Source organism: Globicephala melas, chromosome 9 (genome assembly GCF_963455315.2).
Source record: "Globicephala melas chromosome 9, mGloMel1.2, whole genome shotgun sequence".
NCBI classification, from domain to species: Eukaryota; Metazoa; Chordata; class Mammalia; order Artiodactyla; family Delphinidae; genus Globicephala; species Globicephala melas.
The window spans coordinates 46,292,580-46,316,460 of NC_083322.1; the positions used below are offsets into that span (position 1 = coordinate 46,292,580).

General features: G+C 40.7%; 1 protein-coding gene, 1 long non-coding RNA gene and 1 pseudogene across 3 annotated transcripts in view; 2 read left to right on the forward strand and 1 right to left on the reverse strand.

The window, feature by feature from the left end:
• LOC132597877 (uncharacterized) overlaps window positions 1-15,004 on the forward strand; it is a 138,432-nt gene extending 123,428 nt beyond the window's left edge. The window contains exons 4-5 of the long non-coding RNA XR_009565294.2: window positions 10,087-10,196; window positions 14,835-15,004. This is a non-coding gene — a long non-coding RNA (uncharacterized lncRNA). The remainder of the gene's footprint in view (window positions 1-10,086; window positions 10,197-14,834) is intronic.
• LOC115853523 (lysosomal dipeptide transporter MFSD1-like) lies at window positions 819-2,346 on the forward strand (annotated as a pseudogene).
• CHN2 (chimerin 2) overlaps window positions 12,132-23,881 on the reverse strand; it is a 332,632-nt gene continuing 320,882 nt past the window's right edge. For both annotated transcript variants that reach the window (XM_030857429.2, XM_030857427.2), the window contains one exon: window positions 12,132-13,932. In XM_030857429.2, coding sequence (XP_030713289.1) covers window positions 13,761-13,932 — 172 coding nt within the window. In that variant the 3' untranslated portion in view covers window positions 12,132-13,760. The remainder of the gene's footprint in view (window positions 13,933-23,881) is intronic.

Consider the following 23,881-nt stretch of genomic DNA (forward strand, 5'->3'; position numbering starts at 1 on the left):
TCAGATTCTCCAACCTGAATTATTTTGAGGCTTAATCATACCTACTGGATAGAAGGAGAAAGAATATGGTGAAGATTAGGTGAGTTTTGGATAACTAGTTCCAAGAAAGCTTCAGTAACTGAAGGGTTCAGATACTGGACAGAACTCTAAATGGTGGACAAGAGTCAATATGCATTTTCAGATTCTTCTGCTTCTAGAATCACCCCCTCCTCCATGACACCAAAATATTATAGGATATTTGAATATTTGTAGAAGGATTCTTCTATTAATTTAGAAAGTGTTTGAGTGCCTACTGTATGCCAGGCAAAGTTCCATTTAGGGACAAGGGTAGACTGGTGAGCAAAGTAGACCAATTCCTGCCTTCATGAAGTTTACAGGTCAGACAATGTCATTTTAGAGATACAGGTGGTTCCATAGTTATGGAGGTGAGAGGCCTTTGGGGACCTTGGTCTATGGATGTGGAGGGTCTTATTCAGCCTCTGAAAGTTTGAACATCCTTCCCAATGCTACAAAACTATTTCCCCTTCTTCATTAATAAATCCTGAGTTTCTTCAGGTATCCAAACACTTCGGAATGGGTGGATTTAGCCGCAGTTCAGGTGAAACCCTTTCTGTTCTAAACCAGTTCTTCTCAAATTTATCCTGCATTGGAATCACCTGGAGGGCTTGTTAAAAAGATTGTGACGCATCACATGAACGACCGCGGTCACGTGAGCACAGTTTTCGCGGGGCTCTGGCGGCGGCTTCCTCTGGTAAGTTGCGGTCACGGTCATCTCTCGGTCTCCCGCCGCCGGCCCGGGGGAGGGGGGGGGGGAAGCGAGGGCGCTGCCAGGCGTCCCAGACGACGCCAGCACAAGAGCCCCCGCCGCCCCGCTGCCCCGCCGGACCTCTGCGACCCCAGTTCCTGGCGCACAGGCTTTTGGTGCTGTTGCTTTCTTCCTTGGCTTCGGCTATGATAATCCTGCTGACCTCAGACTCAGGTTACAAGGATATGCAGGTGAATACCACGAAATTCATGCTGCGGTATGCCTGGTATTCTTGGCCCAATGTAGTTTTGTGTTTCTTTGGTGGCTTTTTGTTTGTTTGTTTGCGGTACGCGGGCCTCTCACTGTTGTGGCCTCTCCCGTTGCGGAGCACAGGCTCCGGACGCGCAGGCTCAGCGGCCATGGCTCACGGGCCCAGCCGCTCCGCGGCATGTGGGATCTTCCCGGACCGGGGCACGAACCCGCATCCCCTGCATCGGCAGGCGGACTCTCAACCACTGCGCCCACCAGGGAAGCCCCTCTTTGGTGGCTTTTTGATAGAGCAAGCATTTGGAATACGATGGGGCACCATTATTTTTAGTTGCTATTTGTTTTTGCCCTGGGTGGAATATTTAATGCTTTTTGGCTGATGGAGTTTGGATGGTTATGTTTGGGATGGGTGGGGACTCTTTAGCAGTTGCCCAGAATACGTATGCTGTGAGTTGGTTTAAAGGCAAAGAATTAAACTTGGTGTTTGGTGTAAGTTGGACTCCAGCTTAGCATGGCTGGAATTGGAAGAACAGTAAACATGAACCTCATGAGATGGCTGTATTCTAAGGTTTAAGCTTCCTTGGGTTCTGCTGGTCACACAACCCTTGGGGTCACACTTATGACTGGGGGTATAACATGTATTCTTTCACTAGTCTGTGCCTTGGCCCTTGCTTATTTGGATCAGACAGCAGAAAGAATCCTTCATAAAGAACAAAGCAAAACAGGTGAAGTTATTAAGTTGACTGATGTGAAGGACTTCTTCTTACCCCTGTGGCTATATTTATCACCTGTGTCTGCTGTTATGTTGCCGTGTTCCCTTTCATTGGACTTCACAGAGATTTCTTTACAGAGGAATTTGGATTTTTCTCCCAGACAGCGAGTGATATTAGCAGTATAGTGTTTGGGCTCCTGGTGGATAAAATGGGAAGTAACATCATCTGTGTGCAATGGTGACCACGCGTGCTTCCCACATGATGCTGGCCTTTATGCTGTGGAACACTTGGATTGCTATGTGTCTCCTGGGACTCTACTATTTGTTGCTTGCCTGTGCATTGTGGCCAATGGTGGCATTTGTAGTTCCTGAACATCAACTGGGAACCACATATGGCTTCATGCAGTCCATTCAGAATCTTGGGTTGGCCATCATTTCCATCATTGCTGGCATGATATTGGATACTCGGGGATATTTGTTTTTAGAAGTTTTCTTCATTGCCTGTGTTTCTTTGTCACTGTTATCTGTGGTCTTACTCCACTTGTTGAATCATATCCAAGGTGGGAACCTAAATTATTCTGCAACACAAAGGGAAGAAACAAAACTTTCTCATGCAGAATGAGAAGTTTAAATGACTGTGTCATGAGAATGGGCTGCACACATCATTAGTTTGAAAAACTCCTTTATTTTTTTTTTTTCAAATTTAGAGTTTAGTTGTTAGGAAAAATAATGGTCTGGAGAGTTATTATATTTATATTTTGAATACACTTATTTTAAAGTATAATTCTGAGGACTGTTTTAGCCTGTGTCTTTTGTATTGCTGAAGAATTCTACTTTGGGATAGGCTCATCAGTGGTGAAGTTCAGAAAATTGTACCTGGTACATGTGGGTGATTTTGAGTACGGACACTGAATAATGGAAATCTTTGCATCTCGTATTGAGATAATTTTCACAAAGAGTATCATAGGAATATGGCCTTTTCTTTATCTTAAAGCAAAAAAAAAAAAAAAGCTTTTGAGGGAGTAGAAGGGATTTTTTTTTTTTTTGGTCTTTTTGTATCTTGTCCATCATGTGCCCCAACTGCACATGCACACAGTTATTTTTAGTCCCTTATAGTTTCTTTGTATTCTGTTGCTCCAGGAAACGTGTGTCCAGGTACAAGTGCTGCAGCAAAGGGGCCCAGGGCCCAGGGCCCAGCCTGTCTTAGTTTGAAGTACATGGTGTAATACTGTATGCTTAAAAGTTTTAGAACAGCTTGAAAGTGCATTCCTTATTCAGGATAAGTTTATTTACATCCTTTTTTTTTTTTTTTTTCTGATTTATGGTGTACTGTGTCATTATTCAGTTGTTAATTCTTTAGGCGTTGACTGCCATGTGACTGTTCTCGCCGATGGGTGTTGAAAGTTGGCCTTACCGGTTGGGAAAAGTCTGCTGCTGTGGAGGGCCTGTGTGGTCTGGCTTCCTCTTTCCACTACCTCTGTGCCTCAGCTACAGTGAGCTGCTTACATTTTTTTCAAATTGGTTACATCTCTTCCCTTCTCAGGGGCTTTGTCCATGCTGCTCCCTTTGCTTAGACTATTTTAGCCAGGATTCTCTAACAACCTGGTTTCATAGGATTTAGGACAGAAAATTTTAGCCCCCCACTGGGAACCATTCTCCCTGTGGAAACTCTTCCAGACCCTTCAGGCTATATCAAGTTAGTCTAAAGTTCCTGTGATCTTTGAAAACCCCTGTACTTTTCCTTCGTAGCTTACCTCAGCTTATCATGAAGAATTTGTGATGAGGTATGTGTGGGTGTCTCTTTATTTTGGTTGTAAGCTCCACGAGGGCAGAAACTGTCTCTGATATGTTAATAATGATTGTGTTGATAGTGCCTAGCACAAAGTAGGCACAAAATAAATATTTTTTTGAATGATGCATAAATAAAAAGGAGAGTAAACTGGGACAAAAAACAGATTGTGAGGCCCCAGCCCCAGTCAGTGATTCAGGCCTGAGAAATTGCATTTTTAACAAGTCCCAGGCCACGGTGTTGCTGGCCAAGGGACTATACTTCGTGCCACACTGACCTGAACTAATCATGGGAATCTCATTCCCCTTGCTAGTGACTGGTTTAGCAATAAACATGCTATGCAATTCTGGCCAAGGTGTTGTGAGGGGATATATGTCGAGGGAAGGATTTCTTAGCTATTAAATGGGACATGCAGGATGAGAAAGACATTGTCCTGCTTCTCCTTGAAGCCACCTTCTTATACGACGTTTGTCAAAGCCTGAGGGGAATGCCAACAAACGGAGCATGATGGAATAGAAAGAACCAATAGAAAGCACCAATCTTGGAGATGCCCTACATTTGGATTTCTTGTTGAGATAATTAATGTCCCTATCGTTGAAGCCCTTTGCATCATAGTTTCATATTATGTGCAACAGATACTTTCCTGATGGATGAATCTAGTGCTTCTTAAAGGTTAATGATCATCTCCTTACTATTAGAAGTCAGTAATCCATGCTCAAGCAGCGGTCTGTATGGGCTGTTGGTATTATATTGACCTTTCCATGGACTTGGGACTTGGGACTTTGTGACTGTTCCTGATTTTGTTCCAAGGTGATCATCTTGACCATTCCAAGAGTCAAGAACCTGTTGGCCCATAAAACCTGATGGGTTTTAGCATGTGACTCCTGTGGAAAAGAACCCATCTCTCTCTCTCTCTCTCACACACACACACACACACACACACACACACACACACACACACACACACTTATTCCTCACTTGATCCGTGGCGCTCAATTGCTGAATTCCTGGCCTAAAGAGGTCTATTTTTGCCTCGTCACACGTCTTTTCTGCTTTGGAGTCTGAGCATCTCTCCTTGGTGGGCTGTTTGGCCTGAGCTTCTGATTCTTGCAGCCCTGCGTTGCCCCTGACAGTAATGCCCTGCTCCAGTCCCATGCCTCCACATCCTCCAAACCTGCCAATTAATGGACTAACCTGGGTTTGCCCTCCCTAAGGATGGTCCTGCGTACAATAATCAACATTTGTACATTACTGTCCAGTTTATACTGAGCTTTTAGTTTTTATATTCAGGATCTCAATGGATCCTTGCGTAGAAGCACTCTGACAAGAAGGGGAGATCAGGTACTCTGTTATTATGCCCACTTTCAGATTAGGGAGCTAGAACAAACCAAGATTATACCCATTGTGTAAATTAGGACATAGAAGAAATCAGGTAATTTAAGTGAGCAAACATCTATTCCAGTAATACTTGCTTAACTCTTGAAGAACATTTTGAAGTACACAATTTTTCAAGAAAGTCTGTTAAGGTTATAAATTTTCGGCAGCGATGAAAAATTTGCTCCCGTGGATGATTTATCATACATATGAGGTTTATAAGCCTATGAAAGGAGAGCTTTATGGGTTTTTCTTTAAAAATACAGGTTTTATCTTCTTTTTTTAACTCCGTTCATTGTAAAGGTTTAGCAATGTGCCATGCACCACATTGTCCTCACTGAAAAGCTCCTGTTAAGTTACAGGGACTCCTTAGTTGCTATATCCAAAGGGGACTCATCACCTTATCATCTTTTTTTAAAACTTATTTTCAATTTATAAGTCCAACAAACTATAACAGTCACTTTATTTAAAAAATTTTTTTTTATTATTTTAAAATTTTTGGCTGTGCTGGGTCTTCATTGCTGCAAGCGGGCTTTCTCTAGTTGCAGCGAGCAGGGGCTACTCTGTGTTGCGGTGCACAGGCTTCTCATTGCGGTGGCTTCTCTCGTTGTGGAGCACGGGCTCTAGGTGTATGGGCTTCAGTAGCTGTGGCACGTGGGCTCAGTAGTTGTGGCTCATGGGCTCAGTAGTTGTGGCTTGCGGGCTCTAGAGTGCAGGCTCAGTAGCTGTGGCGCACGGGCTTAGTTGCTCCACGGTATGTGGGATCTTCCCAGACCAGGGCTTGAACCTATGTCCCCTGCACTGGCAGGCAGATTCTTAACCACTGCGCCACCAGGGAAGCCCCACCTTATCATCTGTAGCAGCATTTGACCCTGATGACTTCTCCATCCTTGAAGTTCTATCTTTCTCTGCTTTCTTCTTACACTCCTGACTCTCTGCTTCCTCCTCTGGCCATTTCTGACCTTCCTTTCAAAGTTCTCTAACTTTGCATGTTCCTTAGACTTTATTGTTACCCAGGGACCTATTATTGGTCTTCTTTATTTCAGATGACTATACAGTCTGATCTCATCCTTCTTTCTTGAGCTCCAAAACCATGTATTCAGGCATGTGCTAGACATTTTTACATGGGTAAACCATTAGCACCAAATGCATCCTGCAAACTGAACCCATGATTTCTCCCTGCTGAACCCCCTTTCCTTCCTGTATTCTCTTATCTTCCTAAATAGTCATTTAATTGTAAAAACCAGAAATGAGGGTGTCATTTGTGACTTCATCTGTTCAATCTTGGCATCAAATCAGTAAGTCTTGACAACCCCCTAAATATCTCTCTTATCATGACTCTTCTCCATCCCTCCTGCTGGGAGGCAAGTTCAGTTTGTCATTGCCTATAACATCTTCTTGATTAGCTTCTGTCTTTCTAATCTTACATCCTCTGGCCTATCCTCCACGTGTCACCAGACCAATCTTTCTAAGTTTGACTCATACTTGGCACACAAGGTTCCTTATTCCCTGGTGCAGACCTGCTTGTTTAACCTCATTCCCCCTCCTCTTCCCTCACATTTCATGTGCTGGTTAAACCCAACTCTGGAGAGTACTCTGAACTTTCCATGCTTTCATGTGTTTACGGCTGGCACCTATGTACCCTGCCTGGGGAAGCCAGGGAAAGTCTCAGCAGAGAGGAAACTTCGAGTTGAGACTTGTAGGATGAGTAGGAGTGTGCCTGACCAGCATATGGTGTCCACCATTCTTTTTTTTAATTTATTTTTTTGACATCTTTATTGGAGTATAATTGCTTTACAATGGTGTGTTAGTTTCTGCTTCACAACAAAATGAATCAGTTATACATATACATATGTTCCCATATCTCTTCCCCCTTGCTCTCCCTCCCTCCCACCCTCCCTATCCCACCCCTCTAGGTGGTCACAGAGCACCGAGCTGATCTCCCTGTGCTATGAGGCTGCTTCCCACTAGCTATCTACCTTACGTTTGGTAGTGTATATATGTCCATGCCTCTTTATCGCTTTGTCACAGCTTACCCTTCCCCCTCCCCATATCCTCAAGTCCATTCTCTGGTAGGTCTGTGTCTTTATTCCTGTTTTACCCCTAGGTTCTTCATGACATTTTTTTTTCTTAAATTCCATATATATGTGTTAGCATATGGTATTTGTCTCTCTCTTTCTGACTTACTTCACTCTGTATGACAGACTCTAGGTCTATCCACCTCATTACAAATAGCTCAATTTCGTTTCTTTTTATGGCTGAGTAATATTCCATTGTATATATGTGCCACATCTTCTTTATCCATTCATCTGATGATGGACACTTAGGTTGTTTCCATCTCCGGGCTATTGTAAATAGAGCTGCAATGAACATTTTGGTACATGACTCTTTTTGAATTATGGTTTTCTCAGGGTATATGCCCAGTAGTGGGATTGCTGGGTCATATGGTAGTTCTATTTGTAGTTTTTAAGGAACCTCCATACTGTTCTCCACAGTGGCTGTATCAATTTACATTCCTACCAACAGTGCAAGAGGGTTCCCTTTTCTCCACACCCTCTCCAGCATTTATTGTTTCTAGGTTTTTTGATGATGGCCATTCTGACTGGTGTGAGATGATATCTCATTGTAGTTTTGATTTGCATTTCTCTAATGATTAGTGATGTTGAGCATTCTTTCATGTATTTGTTGGCAGTCTGTATATCTTCTTTGGAGAAATGCCTATTTAGGTCTTCTGCCCATTTTTGGATTGGGTTGTTTGTTTTTTTGTTATTAAGCTGCATGAGCTGCTTATAAATTTTGGAGATTAATCCTTTGTCAGTTGCTTCATTTGCAAACATTTTCTCCCATTCTGAGGGTTGTCTTTTGGTCTTGTTTATGGTTTCCTTTGCTGTGCAAAAGCTTTGAAGTTTCATTGGGTCCCATTTGTTTATTTTTGTTTTTATTTTCATTTCTCTAGGAGGTGGGTCAAGAAGGACCTTGCTGTGATTTATGTCATAGAGTGTCCTGCCTATGTTTTCCTCTAAGAGTTTCATAGTTTCTGGCCTTACATTTAGGTCTTTAATCCATTTTGAGCTTATTTTTGTGTATGGTGTTAGGGAGTGATCTAATCTCATACTTTTACATGTAGCTGTCCAGTTTTCCCAGCACCACTTACTGAAGAGGCTGTCCTTTCTCAACTGTACATTCCTGCCTCCTTTATCAAAGATAAGGTGACCATATGTGCATGGGTTTATCTCTGGGCTTTCTATCCTGTTCCATTGATCTATATTTCTGTTTTTGTGCCAGTACCATACTGTCTTGATTACTGTAGCTTTGTAGTATAGCCTTAAGTCAGGGCGCCTGATTCCTCCAGCTCCGTTTTTCGATCTCAAGATTGCTTTGGCTATTCGGGGTCTTTGGTGTTTCCATACAAATTGTGAAATTTTTTGTTCTAGTTCTGTGAAAAATGCCAGTGGTAGTTTGATAGGGATTGCATTGAGTCTGTAGATTGCTTTGGGTAGTAGAGTCATTTTCACAATGTTGATGCTTCCAATCCAAAAACATGGTATATCTCTCCATCTATTTGTATCATCTTTAATTTCTTTCATCAGTGTCTTATAGTTTTCTGCATACAGGTCTTTTGTCTCCTTACGTAGGTTTATTCCTAGATATTTTATTCTTTTCTTTAGGAATGCCAGAGATTTCTGTGCATTAATTTTGTATCCTGCTACTTTACCAAATTCACTGATTAGCTCTAGTAGTTTTCTGGTAGCATCTTTAGGATTCTCTATGTATAGTATCTTGTCATCTGCAAACAGTGACAGCTTTACTTCTTCTTTTCCGATTTGGATTCCTTTTATTTCCTTTTCTTCTCTGATTGCTGTGGCTAAAACTTCCAAAACTATGTTGAAGAAGAGTGGTGAGAGTGGCCAACCTTGTCTTGTTCCTGATCTTAGTGGAAATGCTTTCAGTTTTTCACCATTGAGGACGATGTTGGCTGTGGGTTTGTCATATATGGCCTTTATTATGTTGAGGAAAGTTCCCTCTATGCCTACTTTCTGCAGGGTTTTTATCATAAATGGGTGTTGAATTTTTTCAAAAGCTTTCTCTGCATCTATTGAGATGACCATATGGTTTTTCTCCTTCAGTTTGTTAATATGGTGTATCACATTGATTGATTTGCATATATTGAAGAATCCTTGCATTCCTGGAATAAACCCCACTTGATCATGGAGTATGATCTGTATAATGTGCTGTTGGATTCTGTTTGCTAGTATTTTGTTGAGGATTTTTGCATCTATGTTCATCACTGATACTGGCCTGTAGTTTTCTTCCTTTGTGACATCCTTGTCTGGTTTTGGTATCAGGGTGATGGTGTCCACCATTCTTGATCCCACGGAGCCTGTACTTCAGTGGGAGACAGATGGACACACAATGGCAGTACTTTGTGATAACCGATGGATTAGACGTATGTACAAATGGCAGTAGAAGGCAGTGAAGGAGGTCCTTGAGTGTGACAATATCTTTTCAACTCAGGAAAAAAAATGACCCTGGCTTATTTGCATTTACAAAGCATCCAATGAAGCAAACCGCTCCAAAGCATAGGGTCTAACATGGTGCCTCGCGTGTAGCAAAATACATGGAAGTGGAACAACGAAATGGACTAGGACATTGTGAAACGAACCTGAAGACAAGGAAAGAGTCTTTCTGAACCACACTCATGAGACCCTCTATATTTTATCAAAATGGACTTCATTTGCCCTCTCCTCCTTCTCATCCCCTCTCCTGAATGTTGGTGCTGTAGAGAACTTTGAATCAGGCCTCTCCTGTATTTCTCTGCTCTGGGTCCCTGGGCACTCTTATTCAATTATTACCTTGGTTCCAATTATTACCTCTGGTGTCGCTCCTAAATTCCTACCTCCAGCTTGGGTCTGTTAGTGCAATTGCTCATGAAATATCTCTTCCTGGAAATTTCACAGGTATCCCTATTTCATCATGTCCAACATGGAACTCATCATCCTCCTTACTTTTTCCACCCCTCAAGAACCTCTGGCTCTCTTTGTGTTCATTTCAAGAAATATTATCCAGTTGTCAAATTAAGCAGTGTGGGAGTCATCCTTGATTCTCTAATCCAATCTATAACCAGACGTTTTCAACTCTGCCTCCTAAATATAACTCAGTTCTGTCTGTTTTTCTCTGCCTTGCTACCACCTGATCCAGGCTACATCACCTTAGACTTACAATGACAACAACGAACATCCAAGTGACTCCCTGCATCTACCTTCACTACCCCCATCTGCCTGCATATTCTCTGATGGATCCACAGTCAAGTAAGTGATCTTTAAAAAATGTAAACAAGATTGTGTCATTTGTTTCTTGCTAAAAGGCAATGCTAAATTAATTAGCTATTAATGCTATTTAATAATAGCATTAATATAAATTATAATTTATAATATTATATTAAAATAAAAATAATATATTATATATAATTATATATAATTATAATATAGATAATATATATATTTTTTCATTTGCATATATAAATATATATTTATACACATATAATATATATTTATATATATAATCTATATTATATATTATAATAAAAATATAATAAAAAATAACATAATAAAAATATTATAAATTAATATAAATAATTTAGCAATTAATGCTAAAGGCAATGTGGTGTCCTAGATTGTATCCTGGAACAGAAAAAGGACATTAGCGGAAGACTCATAAAATCCGAAAAAAGCCTGGAGTTCAGTTAATAGTAATGTACTAATGTTGGTTTCTTGGTTTAAATAAATGTACTGTGGTTATATAAGATGTTAACATTAGGGGACAGTGGGTGAGGAGTACACAGGAACTCTCTGTAGTATCTTTGCAACTTTTCTGTAAATATAAAACTACTCCAAAATTAAGTTTATTTAAAAAAAAAAATTGTAGCACCATCGCCTTTTATGTTAGAGTCCAAAATCCTTAGCATGACCAGCTTTTGCTCTCCAGCCAAACTAAACTTATTATTTAATTCTTCCAGTGAGACAAACCTTTTCCTTGCCAGTATTCAGTGTCTGGCCCATTAATAAGTGCTTGATAAATGTTGGTTGAAAATTAATGAACATTACATTTTTAAATATCAAAAGATTGACTGTAAATTTGTGGATTGATAGATCTTGGGAATTTGTAAGCTACCTGAGTTGGGTTTTCAGTTGGAGGCAGGATGGCCCAGGCAGCACACCTGTAGTGGTATGTGACTTTCCTCAACTCCCCGTATCTCCCCTCCCTCGTCCCTTCCAGGCTGCTGTCCTTGAAATTCTGCACCAGGCCCCTTCCGAGCTTGGAGACCAGGTGCCCATTTATGTTAACGGGAGAGAGAAGAAGGTCTTCCCCCACCCACACTGCCCCGTCCCGTCTCCCACAACCCACCTGTGGGCAATTTAACAGTGGGTTCTGGAAACAACACTGCCTCCTTTCAGGTCTAACTACTAGAGTTATTCCAATGGCAGGAATTTCAAGCCACGTAAGAGAAGCCACGTCAGGCTGCCAGATGGTGGGGAAGATAGGCATGGGTATCAGAGCAGGCTTCAGACTAAAGGCAGGTAGACGGGATCAGGTGTTGTAATCACATTCGAGAAAAGGAGTCAAGTGAACCTCATTACACATTATAGAGCCCTGTTATAATAATACCCCTTATTACTACTCGGACTTGGATTTAACCCGTGACAAATCCTTTTCTCTCATGTGTCTTCCTTTCCCCTCCTAAGTCATCATTCTTAAAATAATGATGATAATAAGAAGTAACTATGACTAATTACTTTAGATCATCATTTCATCTAAGGTGTCCCAATCAGAATATTTCCAAACCCAGTTTTTCAGGTAAGCGAACTCATTCCCAAGGTCATATGCAGCTGATAAGAGGCAGATCTGCTATTCAAAGTCAAGTCTTTCTGGCTCCAAAACTCTTTTTCTGCCCTCCTGCAAGCTGCCTAGGGTGATCTGCTCTAAACACCACATCTCTCAATGAAGGACAAACACAATGGGTCTTTATAGAAAGGGAAGCTGGAGTATTGGAATCTTAACTGCAGGCAGGCTCCTCAGGAGGAAGCTGGAGGAGGGAGAGGGGCCAGGAGGTGTGGACTCCATGGGGTGTTTGTTTTCTCATCGTGTCTTGGTGATGGTAGACACTTTATTGCCCACAATCCATCTGGGAGCAGTGTTTTGAATATTCTGCCCCCCTTTCCCCCAACACGTCTTCCAAAATGATAGACAGAAGAATTTAATACATTTAATGCTTTTCCTTCCATTTACACTATCATAAATTACAAAGTATTGTTCACTTCACAAAATAAAACCATTTCCAGATAGTTTCTTGACAGTATCAAGAAGTACATAAGCTACAACAAACAAATCTGTACAGTTGGGAGGAACGATACTAGCAGGGACCAAGCAGAACCATTCTGACCCCCGTGTGTCAGCGGAGTCCATCCACATAGCCCTCAGGACTTTCTAGGATAACAACTGCACTGCCCTCTCCCCTCTCAGCTGGCTCATCACACAGTAATTCTCTTCTGGTCACTCCGAAACAAGACTAGTGAGTAATGACATGAATCATCTCAGATAATGAGAGGAAAAGACTTTGTAGTTGCGGTTAAGAAAAAAATTTAGATTGACAGTTTTTGACGTTTTAAATATTTTACCTATGTTACAAAATATAGAAATCTTGGTGTGGAAAGCTCATGCTAAGATAAATATAACCAATAAGATAGGACTGTAGCAATCAAATCATATTAAATTATTATCCATCAGAGTTACTTTGATCAAGGAGGAACACATATTTGTAAAAAACCAAACATTCATTCTTACTTTAAAAAACAGGCTTGTTTATAAAACAAAAATGAAAAAAATCAACAATGACTCTGCAGATTCACTTCTCATAAATAGAAATGTGGCAAAAATGCAACTTGACATTAACAGATGAATTCAGAATGCTTGCCTGAAAAGAAAGAAGTGCTAACTTTTTACATGGCCCAGCTATAACCAGTGTTTCCAAATTATTTTATGTAAAATGACCACGTTCTGCATGTTCTGTGATGTACACACATGATATGGAAAGACTATGACCAATTCATAGAACATACTTTGGGATTTCACAAAATTTTTATGGAAAGAAAATTTGTGGATGTTTCAGACCATCCTACAATTGCTATAAACATACACCGTAAGACAGCAAAATGCCAGTGCTTAACAGCAAATCTATCAAAAGCAGGGACAGAGGTGGGAGGTGAAATTTCATTGCAAAGCACTGATAAGGACAGAGGTATGTCAAGATAATACTGCATTCATGGTAAACTTTTCAGGGATCGCAGCAAGAAGGCAGGACAAGGTACACAGGGTAATAATCAATGCACTGCATTGAGTTCTATTTGCTAAAATAAAGTAACATTCTTGCAGCTAAAATAAAAATACATTTTACAATATAAGTTTCATTTAACATTTAACATATAGAATTGTCTTCTTTTTGTAAGTGGAAAATGTATAACTGTATCAAGTACCTCTATGAATTAAGTTCCCTTTTATTACTGATAAGACTGAAGTTTAAAGGTCTACGTTGTTTTTTAATAAGTTAAAGAAAGATTTATTAATCACTCTTCCAGCAAAACAGACATACGAGGCACAGCAAAGACCCAGGCGAGGGCTTTTTCTCACCCTCATCCTTGCTGTTCTCCTGTGGAGGGGGCCAGTGTCTATGAGACACAGTAGCCGACATGGCGATCCTCTGTGGTCTAGGAAATTCCACCACTTGTTTGGAAAACCAGGTGTAAAAGATGTTTTTATTTCTTTAGCCTTATCAACTTAGATGGGGCTTGGGCCATTCAGCTCACTTCCCTGGTGGATTAAAACAAAACATCTTCGTTTTCTATTAAAATCTGCACAATCAGCTTTTGGTACCGCATGTCATGGAGGGTGGTGAGGGTACTGTCCTCAGGGGGCCTCATCAGGGTGGGCCCAAATACGATCCCCAAATTTTCAGCATTCATGAAATTGTCCTTTTCATTCAGAGTCACCCTGCAAGACAGACATATACACAGAGGCATTATACAGACTCGAGGGTGGATTTGTATACTGATTATGAACTTCTCTGGTTTGGGGATTTGCAAAAGAAAATTGAGAATTGGAAGTATACAGAAGTATTTTTTAAAAGGTAATTTTCTGACTAAAAAAAGTTTTAGATTATTGACATTGCCTTCAGCCAGTAGAAGTGAACTACTAAGTCAATCTGGTGTAGACACACTTTTTAAAATTATAAAATCAGTCCTTCTTACTAAATAAACGTGGAACTCTCAGTGAGGGAATACTGGTTTGAAGGGGCAGTAGATTGTTAGGTGGCCCATAGTGCATACAGATTTAGTCTAGGCTTGTATGGATGTCTTTTCTTTCCCTCTTGTCGCTGTCTACTGGTCTGTATGCTGGCAAACCAGGAAGCTGAGGGCAGATTCCCTGTCTGCTGGCAGGGCTAGTGCCTGAGGAGAGAGGTCAAGCCATCATCATGGGACTGGGAAATGGCTGGAATGTGGCCAAACGAAAAAGCAGTTGGATATTATTTCTAGTTCCCACAGGATGAGGTCTGGAGCAGTAATTATTGTTGGAATTGAAAATCGTCATTTCATCACTAATCACTAGGGAAATGCAAATCAAAACTGCAGTGAGGTATCACCTCACACGGGTCAGAATGGCCATCATCAAAACATCTACAAACAATAAATGCTGGAGAGGGTGTGGAGAAAAGGGAACCCTCCTACACTGTTGGTGGGAATGTAAATTGGTACAGCCACTGTGGAGAACAGTATGGAAGTTCCTTAAAAACTAAATATAGAACTACCACATGATCCAGCAGTCCCACTCCTGGGCATATATCTGGAGAAAACCATAATTCGAAAAGATAACATGCACCCCAATGTTCATTGCAGCACTATTTATAATAGCCAAGACCTGGAATCAACCTAAATGTTCATTGACAGAGGAGTGGAGAAAGAAGATGTGGTACATATACACAACGGAATATTACTCAGCCATAAAGAAGAATGAAATAATGCCATCTGCAGCAACATGGATGGACCTAGAGACTGTCATAATGAGTGAAGTAAGTCAAAGACAAATATCATATGATATCACTTATATGTGAAATCTAAAAAAAAATGGTACAAATGAACTTATTTACAAAACAGAAATAGAATGACAGTTGTAGAAAATAAACTTATGGTTACCAGGGGAAAGTGAGGGGGGTGGGATAAATTGGGAGATTGGGATTGACATATACACACTACTGTATATAAAATAACTAATAAGGACCTACTGTATAGCACAGGGAACTCTCCTCAATACTGTGTAATGACCTGTAAGGGAAAAGAATCTAAAAAAGAGTGGACAGATGTATATGTGTAACTGATTCACTTTGCTGTACACCTGAAACTAATACAACATTGTAAATCAACTATACTCCAAGATCTAGGGGAAGATGGTGGAAAGGTAAGACGCAGAGATCACCTTCCTCCCCACAGATACATCAGAAATACATCTACACGTGGAACAACTCCTACAGAACACCTAATGAACACTGGCAGAAGACCTCAGACCTCCCAAAAGGTGCATGAGGAGAGGGGATTAAGAATGCTGCTTAAAGGAGCTCAGAGACGGGTGCGAGCCGCGGCTGTCAGCGCAGACCCCAGAGACGGGCATGAGACGCTAAGGCTACTGCTGCCGCCACCAAGAAGCCTGTGTGCGAGCACAGGTCACTCTCCACACCCCCCTTGCGGGGAGCCTGTGCAGCTCGCCACTGCCAAGGTCCCAGGATCCACGGACAACTTCCCCGGGAGAACACACGGCACACCTCAGGCTGGTGCAACGTCATGCCGGCCTCTGCCACTGCAGGCTCGCCCCGCACTCCGTACACCTCCCTCCCCCCGGCCTGAGTGAGCCGGAGCCCCCGAATCAGTGGCTCCTTTAACCCTGTCCTGTCTGAGCAAAGAACAGATATTTTTTCTTAATAATTATTTTTTTATTTTAATAACTTTATTTTACCTTATTTTCTTTTCTTTTATCCTCTTCTTTCTTTCTACTTTTTTATCTACTCTTTTATCCTCTACTTTCTTTCTACTTACTTTCTACTTCTTTCTACTATCCTATTCTTTCTTTCTACTTTTTCTCCCTTTTATTCTGTGCTGTGTGGATGAAAGGCTCTTGGTGCTGCAGCCAGGAGTCAGTGCTGTGCCTCTGAGGTGGGAGAGCCAACTTCAGGACACTGGTCCACAAGAGACCTCCGAGCTCCACGTAATATCAAACGGCGAAAATCTCCCAGAGATCTCCATCTCAACACCAGCACCCAGCTTCACTCAACGACCAGCAAGCTACAGTGCTGGACACCCTATGCCAAACAACTAGCAAAACAGTAACACAACCCCACCCATTAGCAAAGAGGCTGCCTAAAATCATAGTAAGTCCACAGACACCCCAAAACACACCACCAGACGTGGACCTGCCAACCAGAAAGACAAGATCCAGCCTCATCCACCAGAACACAGGCACTAGTCCCCTCCACCAGGAAGCCTACACAACCCACTGAACCAACCTTAGCCACTGGGGACAGACACCAAAAACAACGGGAACTAAGAACCTGCAGCCTGCGAAAAGGAGACCCCAAACACAGTAAGATAAGCAAAATGAGAAGACAGAAAAACACACAGCAGATGAAGGAGCAAGATAAAAACCCACCAGACCTAACAAATGAAGAGAAAATAGGCAGTCTACCTGAAAAAGAATTCAGAATAATGATAGTAAAGACGATCCAAAATCTTGGAAATCGAATAGACAAAATGCAAGAAACATTTAACAAGGACCTAGAAGAACTAAAGATGAAACAAGCAACGATGAACAACACAATAATGAAATTAAAAATACTCTAGATGGCATCAATAGCAGAATAACTGAGGCAGAAGAATGGATAAGTGACCTGGAAGATAAAATATTGGAAATAACTACTGCAGAGCAGAATAAAGAAAAAAGAATGAAAAGAATTGAGGACAGTCTCAGAGACCTCTGGGACAACATTAAACACACCAACATTTGAATAATAGGGGTTCCAGAAGAAGAAGCGAAAAAGAAAGGGACTGAGAAAATATTTGAAGAGATGATACTTGAAAACTTCCCTAATATGGGAAAGGAAATAGTTAATCAAGTCCAGGAAGCACAGAGAGTCCCATACAGGATAAATCCAAGGAGAAATACGCCAAGACACATATTAATCAAACTGTCAAAAATTAAATACAAAGAAAACATATTAAAAGCAGCAAGGGAGAAACAACAAATAACACACAAGGGAATCCCCATTAGGTTAACAGCTGATCGTTCAGCAGAAACTCTGCAAGCCAGAAGGGACAGACAGGACATATTTAAAGTGATGAAGGAGAAAAACCTGCAACCAAGATTACTCTACCCAGCAAGGATCTCATTCAGATTTGATGGAGAAATTAAAACCTTTACAGACAAGCAAAAGCTGAGAGAGTTCAGCACCACCAAACCAGCTCTACAACAACTGCTAAAGGAACTTCTCTAGGCAAGAAACACAAGAGAAGGAGAAGACCTACAATAACGAACCCAAAACAATTAAGAAAATGGGAATAGGAACATACATATCAATAATTACCTTAAATGTAAACGGACTAAATGCTCCCACCAAAAGACACAGATTGGCTGAATGGATACAAAAACAAGACCCATATATTTGCTGTCTACAAGAGACCCACTTCAGACCTAGAGACACATACAGACTGAAAGTAAGGGGATGGAAAAAGATATTTCATGCGAATGGAAACCAAAAGAAAGCTGGAGAAGCAATTCTCATATCAAACAAAATAGACTTTAAAATAAAGACTATTAGAAGAGACAATGAACGACACTACATGATGAACAAGGGATCGATCCAAGAAGATACAACAATTGTAAATATTTATGCACCCAACATAGGAACACCTCAATACATAAGGCAAATACTAACAGCCATAAAAGGGGAAATGGACAGTAACACATTCATAGTAGGGGACTTTAATACCCCACTTTCACCAATGGACAGATCATCCAAAATGAAAATAAATAAGGAAACACAAGCTTTAAATGATACATTAAACAAGATGGACTTAATTGATATTTATAGGACATTCCATCCAAAAACAAAAGAATACACATTTTTCTCAAGTGTATTCTTGAGAAACATGAACATGTTTCATGTTCTGAACATTTCAGAATGTTCCATGGAACATTCTCCAGGATAGATCATATCTTGGGTCACAAATCAAGCCTTGGTAAATTTAAGAAAATCGAAATTGTATGAAGTATCTTTTCCGACCACAACGCTATGAGACTAGATATCAATTACAGAAAAAAATCTGTAAAAAATACAAACACATGGAGGCTAAACAATACACTACTTAATAATGAAGTGATCACTGAAGAAATCAAAGAGGAAATTAAAAAATACTTAGAAACAAATGACAATGGAGACACGACCACCCAAAATCTATGGGATGCAGCAAAATCAGTTCTAAGGGGGAAGTTTATAGCAATACAATCCTGCCTTAAGAAACAGGAAACATACTGAATAAACAACCTAACCTTGCACCTAAAGCAATTAGAGAAAGAAGAACAAAAAAACCCCAAAGTTAACAGAAGGAAAGAAATCATAAAGATCAGATCAGAAATAAATGAAAAATAAATGAAGGAAACAATAGCAAAGATCAATAAAACTAAAAGCTGGTTCTTTGAGAAGATAAACAAAATTGATAAACCATTAGCCAGACTCATCAAGAAAAAAAGGGAGAAGACTCAAATCAATAGAATTAGAAATGAAAATGGAGAAGTAACAACTGACACTGCAGAAATACAAAAGATCATGAGAGATTACTACAAGCAACTCTATGCCAATAAAATGGACAACCTGGGAGAAATGGACAAATTCTTAGAAATGCACAACCTGCCAAGACTGAATCAGGAAGAAATAGAAAAGACGAACAGACCAATCACAAGCACTGAAATTGAAACTGTGATTAAAAATCTGCCAACAAACAAAAGCCCAGGACCAGATGGCTTCACAGGCGAATTCTATCAAACATTTAGAGAAGAGCTAACACCTATCCTTCTCAAACTCTTCCAAAATATAGCAGAGGGAGGAACACTCCCAAACTCATTCTACGAGGCCACCGTCACCTTGATACCAAAACTAGACAAGGATGTCACAAAGAAAGAAAACTACAGGCCAATATCACTGATGAACATAGATGCAAAAATCCTCAACAAAATACTAGCAAACAGAATCCAACAGCACATTAAACAGATCATACTCCATGATCAAGTGGGGTTTATTCCAGGAATACAAGGATTCTTCAATATACGGAAATCTATCAATGTGATAAACCATATTAACAAACTGAAGGAGAAAAACCATATGATCATCTCAATAGATGCAGAGAAAGCTTTTGAAAACATTCAACACCAATTTATGATAAAAACCCTGCAGAAAGTAGGCATAGAGGGAACTTTCCTCAACATAATAAAGGCCATATATGACAAACCCACAGCCAACATCGTCCTCAATGGTGAAAAACTGAAAGCATTTCCACTAAGATCAGGAACAAGACAAGGTTGGCCACTCTCACCACTCTTCTTCAACATAGTTTTGGAAGTTTTAGCCACAGCAATCAGAGAAGAAAAGGAAATAAAAGGAATCCAAATCGGAAAAGAAGAAGTAAAGCTGTCACTCTTTGCAGATGACATGATACGATACATAGAGAATCCTAAAGATGCTACCAGAAAACTACTAGAGCTCATCAATGAATTTGGTAAAGTAGCAGGATACAAAATTAATGCACAGAAATCTCTTGCATTCCTATACACTAATGATGAAAAATCTGAAAGTGAAATCAAGAAAACACTCCCATCTACCAATGCAACAAAAAGAATAAAATATCTAGGAATAAACCTACCTAAGGAGACAAAAGACCTCTATGCAGAAAACTATAAGACACTGATGAAAGAAATTAAAGATGATACAAATAGATGGAGAGATATACCATGTTCTTGGATTGGAAGAATCAACATTGTGAAAATGACTCTACTACCCAAAGCAATCTACAGATTCAATGCAATCCCTATCAAACTACCACTGGCATTTCTCACAGGACTAGAACAGAAAATTTCACAATTTGTATGGAAACACAAAAGACCCCGAATAGCCAAAGCAATCTTGAAAACGAAAAATGGAACTGGAGGAATCAGGCTCCCTGACTTCAGACTATACTACAAAGCTACAGTAATCAAGACAGTATGGTACTGGCACAAAAACAGAAATATAGATCAATGGAACAGGATAGGAAGCCCAGAGATAAACCCACGCACATATGGTCACCTTATCTTTGATAAAGGAGGCAGGAATGTACAGTTGAGAAAGGACAGCCTCTTCAATAAGTGGTGCTGGGAAAACTGGACAGGTACATATAAAAGTATGAGATTAGATCACTCCCTAACACCATACACAAAAATAAGCTCGAAATGGATTAAAGACCTAAATGTAAGGCCAGAAACTATGAAACTCTTAGAGGAAAACATAGGCAGGACACTCTATGACATAAATCACAGCAAGGTCCTTTTTGACCCACCTCCTAGAGAAATGGAAATAAAAATAAACAAATGGGACCTAATGAAACTTCAAAGCTTTTGCACAGTAAGGGAAACCATAAATGAGACCAGAAGACGACTGTCAGAATGGAAGAAAATATTTGTAAATGAAGCAACTGACAAAGGACTAACCTCCAAGATTTACAAGCAGCTCATGCAGCTTAATAACAAAAAAACAAACAACCCAATCCAAAAATTGGCAGAAGACCTAAATAGACATTTCTCCAAAGAAGATATACAGACTGCCAACAAATACATGAAAGAATGCTCAACATAATTAATCGTTAGAGAAATGCAAATCAAAACTACAATGAGATATCATATCACACCAGTCAGAATGGCCATCATCAAAAAATCTAGAAACAATAAATGCTGGAGAGGGTGTGGAGAAAAGGTAACACTCTTGCACTGCTGGTGGGAATGTGAATTGGTACAGCCACTATGGAGAACAGTATGGAGGTTCCTTAAAAAACTACAAATAGAACTACCATGTGACCCAGCAGTCCCACTACTGGGCATATACCCTGAGAAAACCATAATTCAAAAAGAGTCATGTACCAAAATGTTCATTGCAGCTCTATTTACAATAGCCCGGAGATGGAAACAACCTAAGTGTCCATCATCGGATGAATGGATAAAGAAGATGTGGCACATATATACAATGGAATATTACTCAGCCATAAAAAGAAACGAAATTGAGCTATTTGTAATGAGGTGGATAGACCTAGAGTCTGTCATACAGAGTGAAGTAAGTCAGAAAGAGAGAGACAAATACCATATGCTAACACATATATATGGAATTTAAGAAAAAAAAATGTCATGAAGAACCTAGGGGTAAAACAGGAATAAAGACACAGACCTACCAGAGAATGGACTTGAGGATATGGGGAGGGGGAAGGGTAAGCTGTGACAAAGCGATAAAGAGGCATGGACATATATACACTACCAAACGTAAGGTAGATAGCTAGTGGGAAGCAGCCGCATAGCACAGGGAGATCAGCTCGGTGCTTTGTGACCACCTAGAGGGGTGGGATAGGGAGGGTGGGAGGGAGGGAGAGCAAGAGGGAAGAGATATGGGAACATATGTATATGTAAAACTGATTCACTTCGTTATACAGCAGAAACTAACACACCATTGTAAAGCAATTATACTCCAATAAAGATGTTAAAAAAAACTACAATAAATATTATTAAAAAAAAAAGAAAATCATCATTTCAACATCCATGTTCAAGAACTGCAAAGCCTTTAAAAGATGAAGTTCAAACTCCAAAGTTGGCTTAATACCTTCCAAGTAGAATAAAACTATGATCTCTCTGATATTTTGGTTTATGGATTTAGGTTTTAGGATGTTTCTAACAGATCTAAAAGGGATTACATTCTCCAAAGAAGAGCAAAATAGGATTAACATATGTTTAGGTTTTGCACAGAAAGCCATCCCTTTGTGTTTATTCTCTTGAAGCTAATTAAGACGAGCCATTTAGCATTATTTTAGGAAGGGTAATTCAGCTTGCATTACCTTCACCTTGCAAAGTTAAGAGGGAGGTAAGAAAGAAGACATACTTCACTTTCAAAGTGCTCGTATTTCCCCACTACATCAGGCACCACACCTGACCAAACAAGATGGCCAGCAAACCCACCATAGTAAAAATACTAAATAATTGGCATTTAAGATTCAACTGGCACGTCAGCATTTCTCCTGATAATGATACTTTGCCTTCCAAAGTGTAACAGTTGGGCACTGAAAGAAATAACTTAGAGCTATTTAAAAGCCACGCTGTCATACAAGTCTTTTTTTAATCCCAAAATTACTTGTACTCTTAAATTCAATAAATTAATCAGGGACTTCCCTGGTGGTGCAGTGGTTAAGAATCCACCTGCCAATGCAGGGATCATGGGTTCAATCTCTGGTCCGGGAAGATCCCACATGCCGCGGAGCAACTAAGTCTGTGCGCCACGACTACTGAGCTTGCGCTCTAGAGCCCACGAGTCACAACTACTGAGCCCGTGTGCCACAACTACTGAAGCCCGCACGCCTACACCCTGTGCTCCGCAACAAGAGAAGCCACTGCAATGAGAAGCCCACAGACTGCCACGAAGAGTGGCCCCCGTTCTCCGCAACTGGAGAAAGCCCGCGTGCAGCAACAAAGACCCAATGCAGCCAAAAATAAATAAAATAAATAAATTAAAAAAAATAAATTAGTCAAAATGGGACTCTTCTAAGCTACATGTTACACCCCTGATCACGTTGAATATGAGCAAGAGTTTATATGTTTTAAAGGTAGAAAAGTTTAAACCTCAATACCTTAGTGTTTCTACAGTGTTCTCCACTTGCTTCCTTTCACTTACTGAATGGATCTGTAAGTTGGTATAGACAATTTTTTTTTAAAAGACCAACTGATTGACTTCACTATACAAGTACAGTGAAGGAAAGAGATCGATGGTTTAGGTAAAAGAGTCTGGAACCAGAGACTTCGTATCCTGTGAACACCCATCTCCATCTGTCTCGCGTGCTCTCACACAGATAACCTGGTGTGCAGCCCTCTGTGGCAGGCACCCTCTGAGACGGTTCCCAGTGATCCCTGCCTCCTGGAATTCATACCCTTGTAACCCCTTCCCCTAGAGCACGGGGTAGACCTAGTGACTTGCTTCTAGCACACAGGGTATAGCAAAAGCAACGGGATATCACTTCTGAGATTAGGTTACAGAAAGACTATCTTTCATCTTGGGCGCTCGCGCTTGCTTGCTGTAAGGGCGGCCAGCTGCCATTTGGGTGAGCTGCCTATGGGGAGACCCGTAGGACAGGGAACTGAGGGTGGCCTCCAGAGAACAGTCAGCAAGAGAGGCCTGCAGTCTAATAGCCACTGAAGAACTGAATCCTGCCAAACACCATGTGACTGACCTTGGAAGTGGATGCTCCCCGACTCAAGCCTCAGAGGAGGTTGTAGCCTGGCTGTCAGTTTGACTGCAACCTCATCGGAAACCTTGAACCAGAGGCACCCAGTGAAGCCACCTGGATTCCTGATCACAGAGACTGCGCGATAACAAATGGTTATTGTTTTAAGCCACTAAGTTTGGGGGCAGTTTGTCCCTCAGTGGTAGATAATTAACACGTCAAGTAAAACAAGAGATCAGAGTGGGAATGTGCTTGTCCAGAAGGAAGGCAGCCTCAGGAATCTGGGACTCTCGTAAGCAGGAGGACGAACAGAACACAGAGCACAAGGCTGGTGTGGGAGGAAGATGCAGAGGCGGAGGCAGTGCAGGCAAATGGTTAAGACACAGTAAGGGCCACGG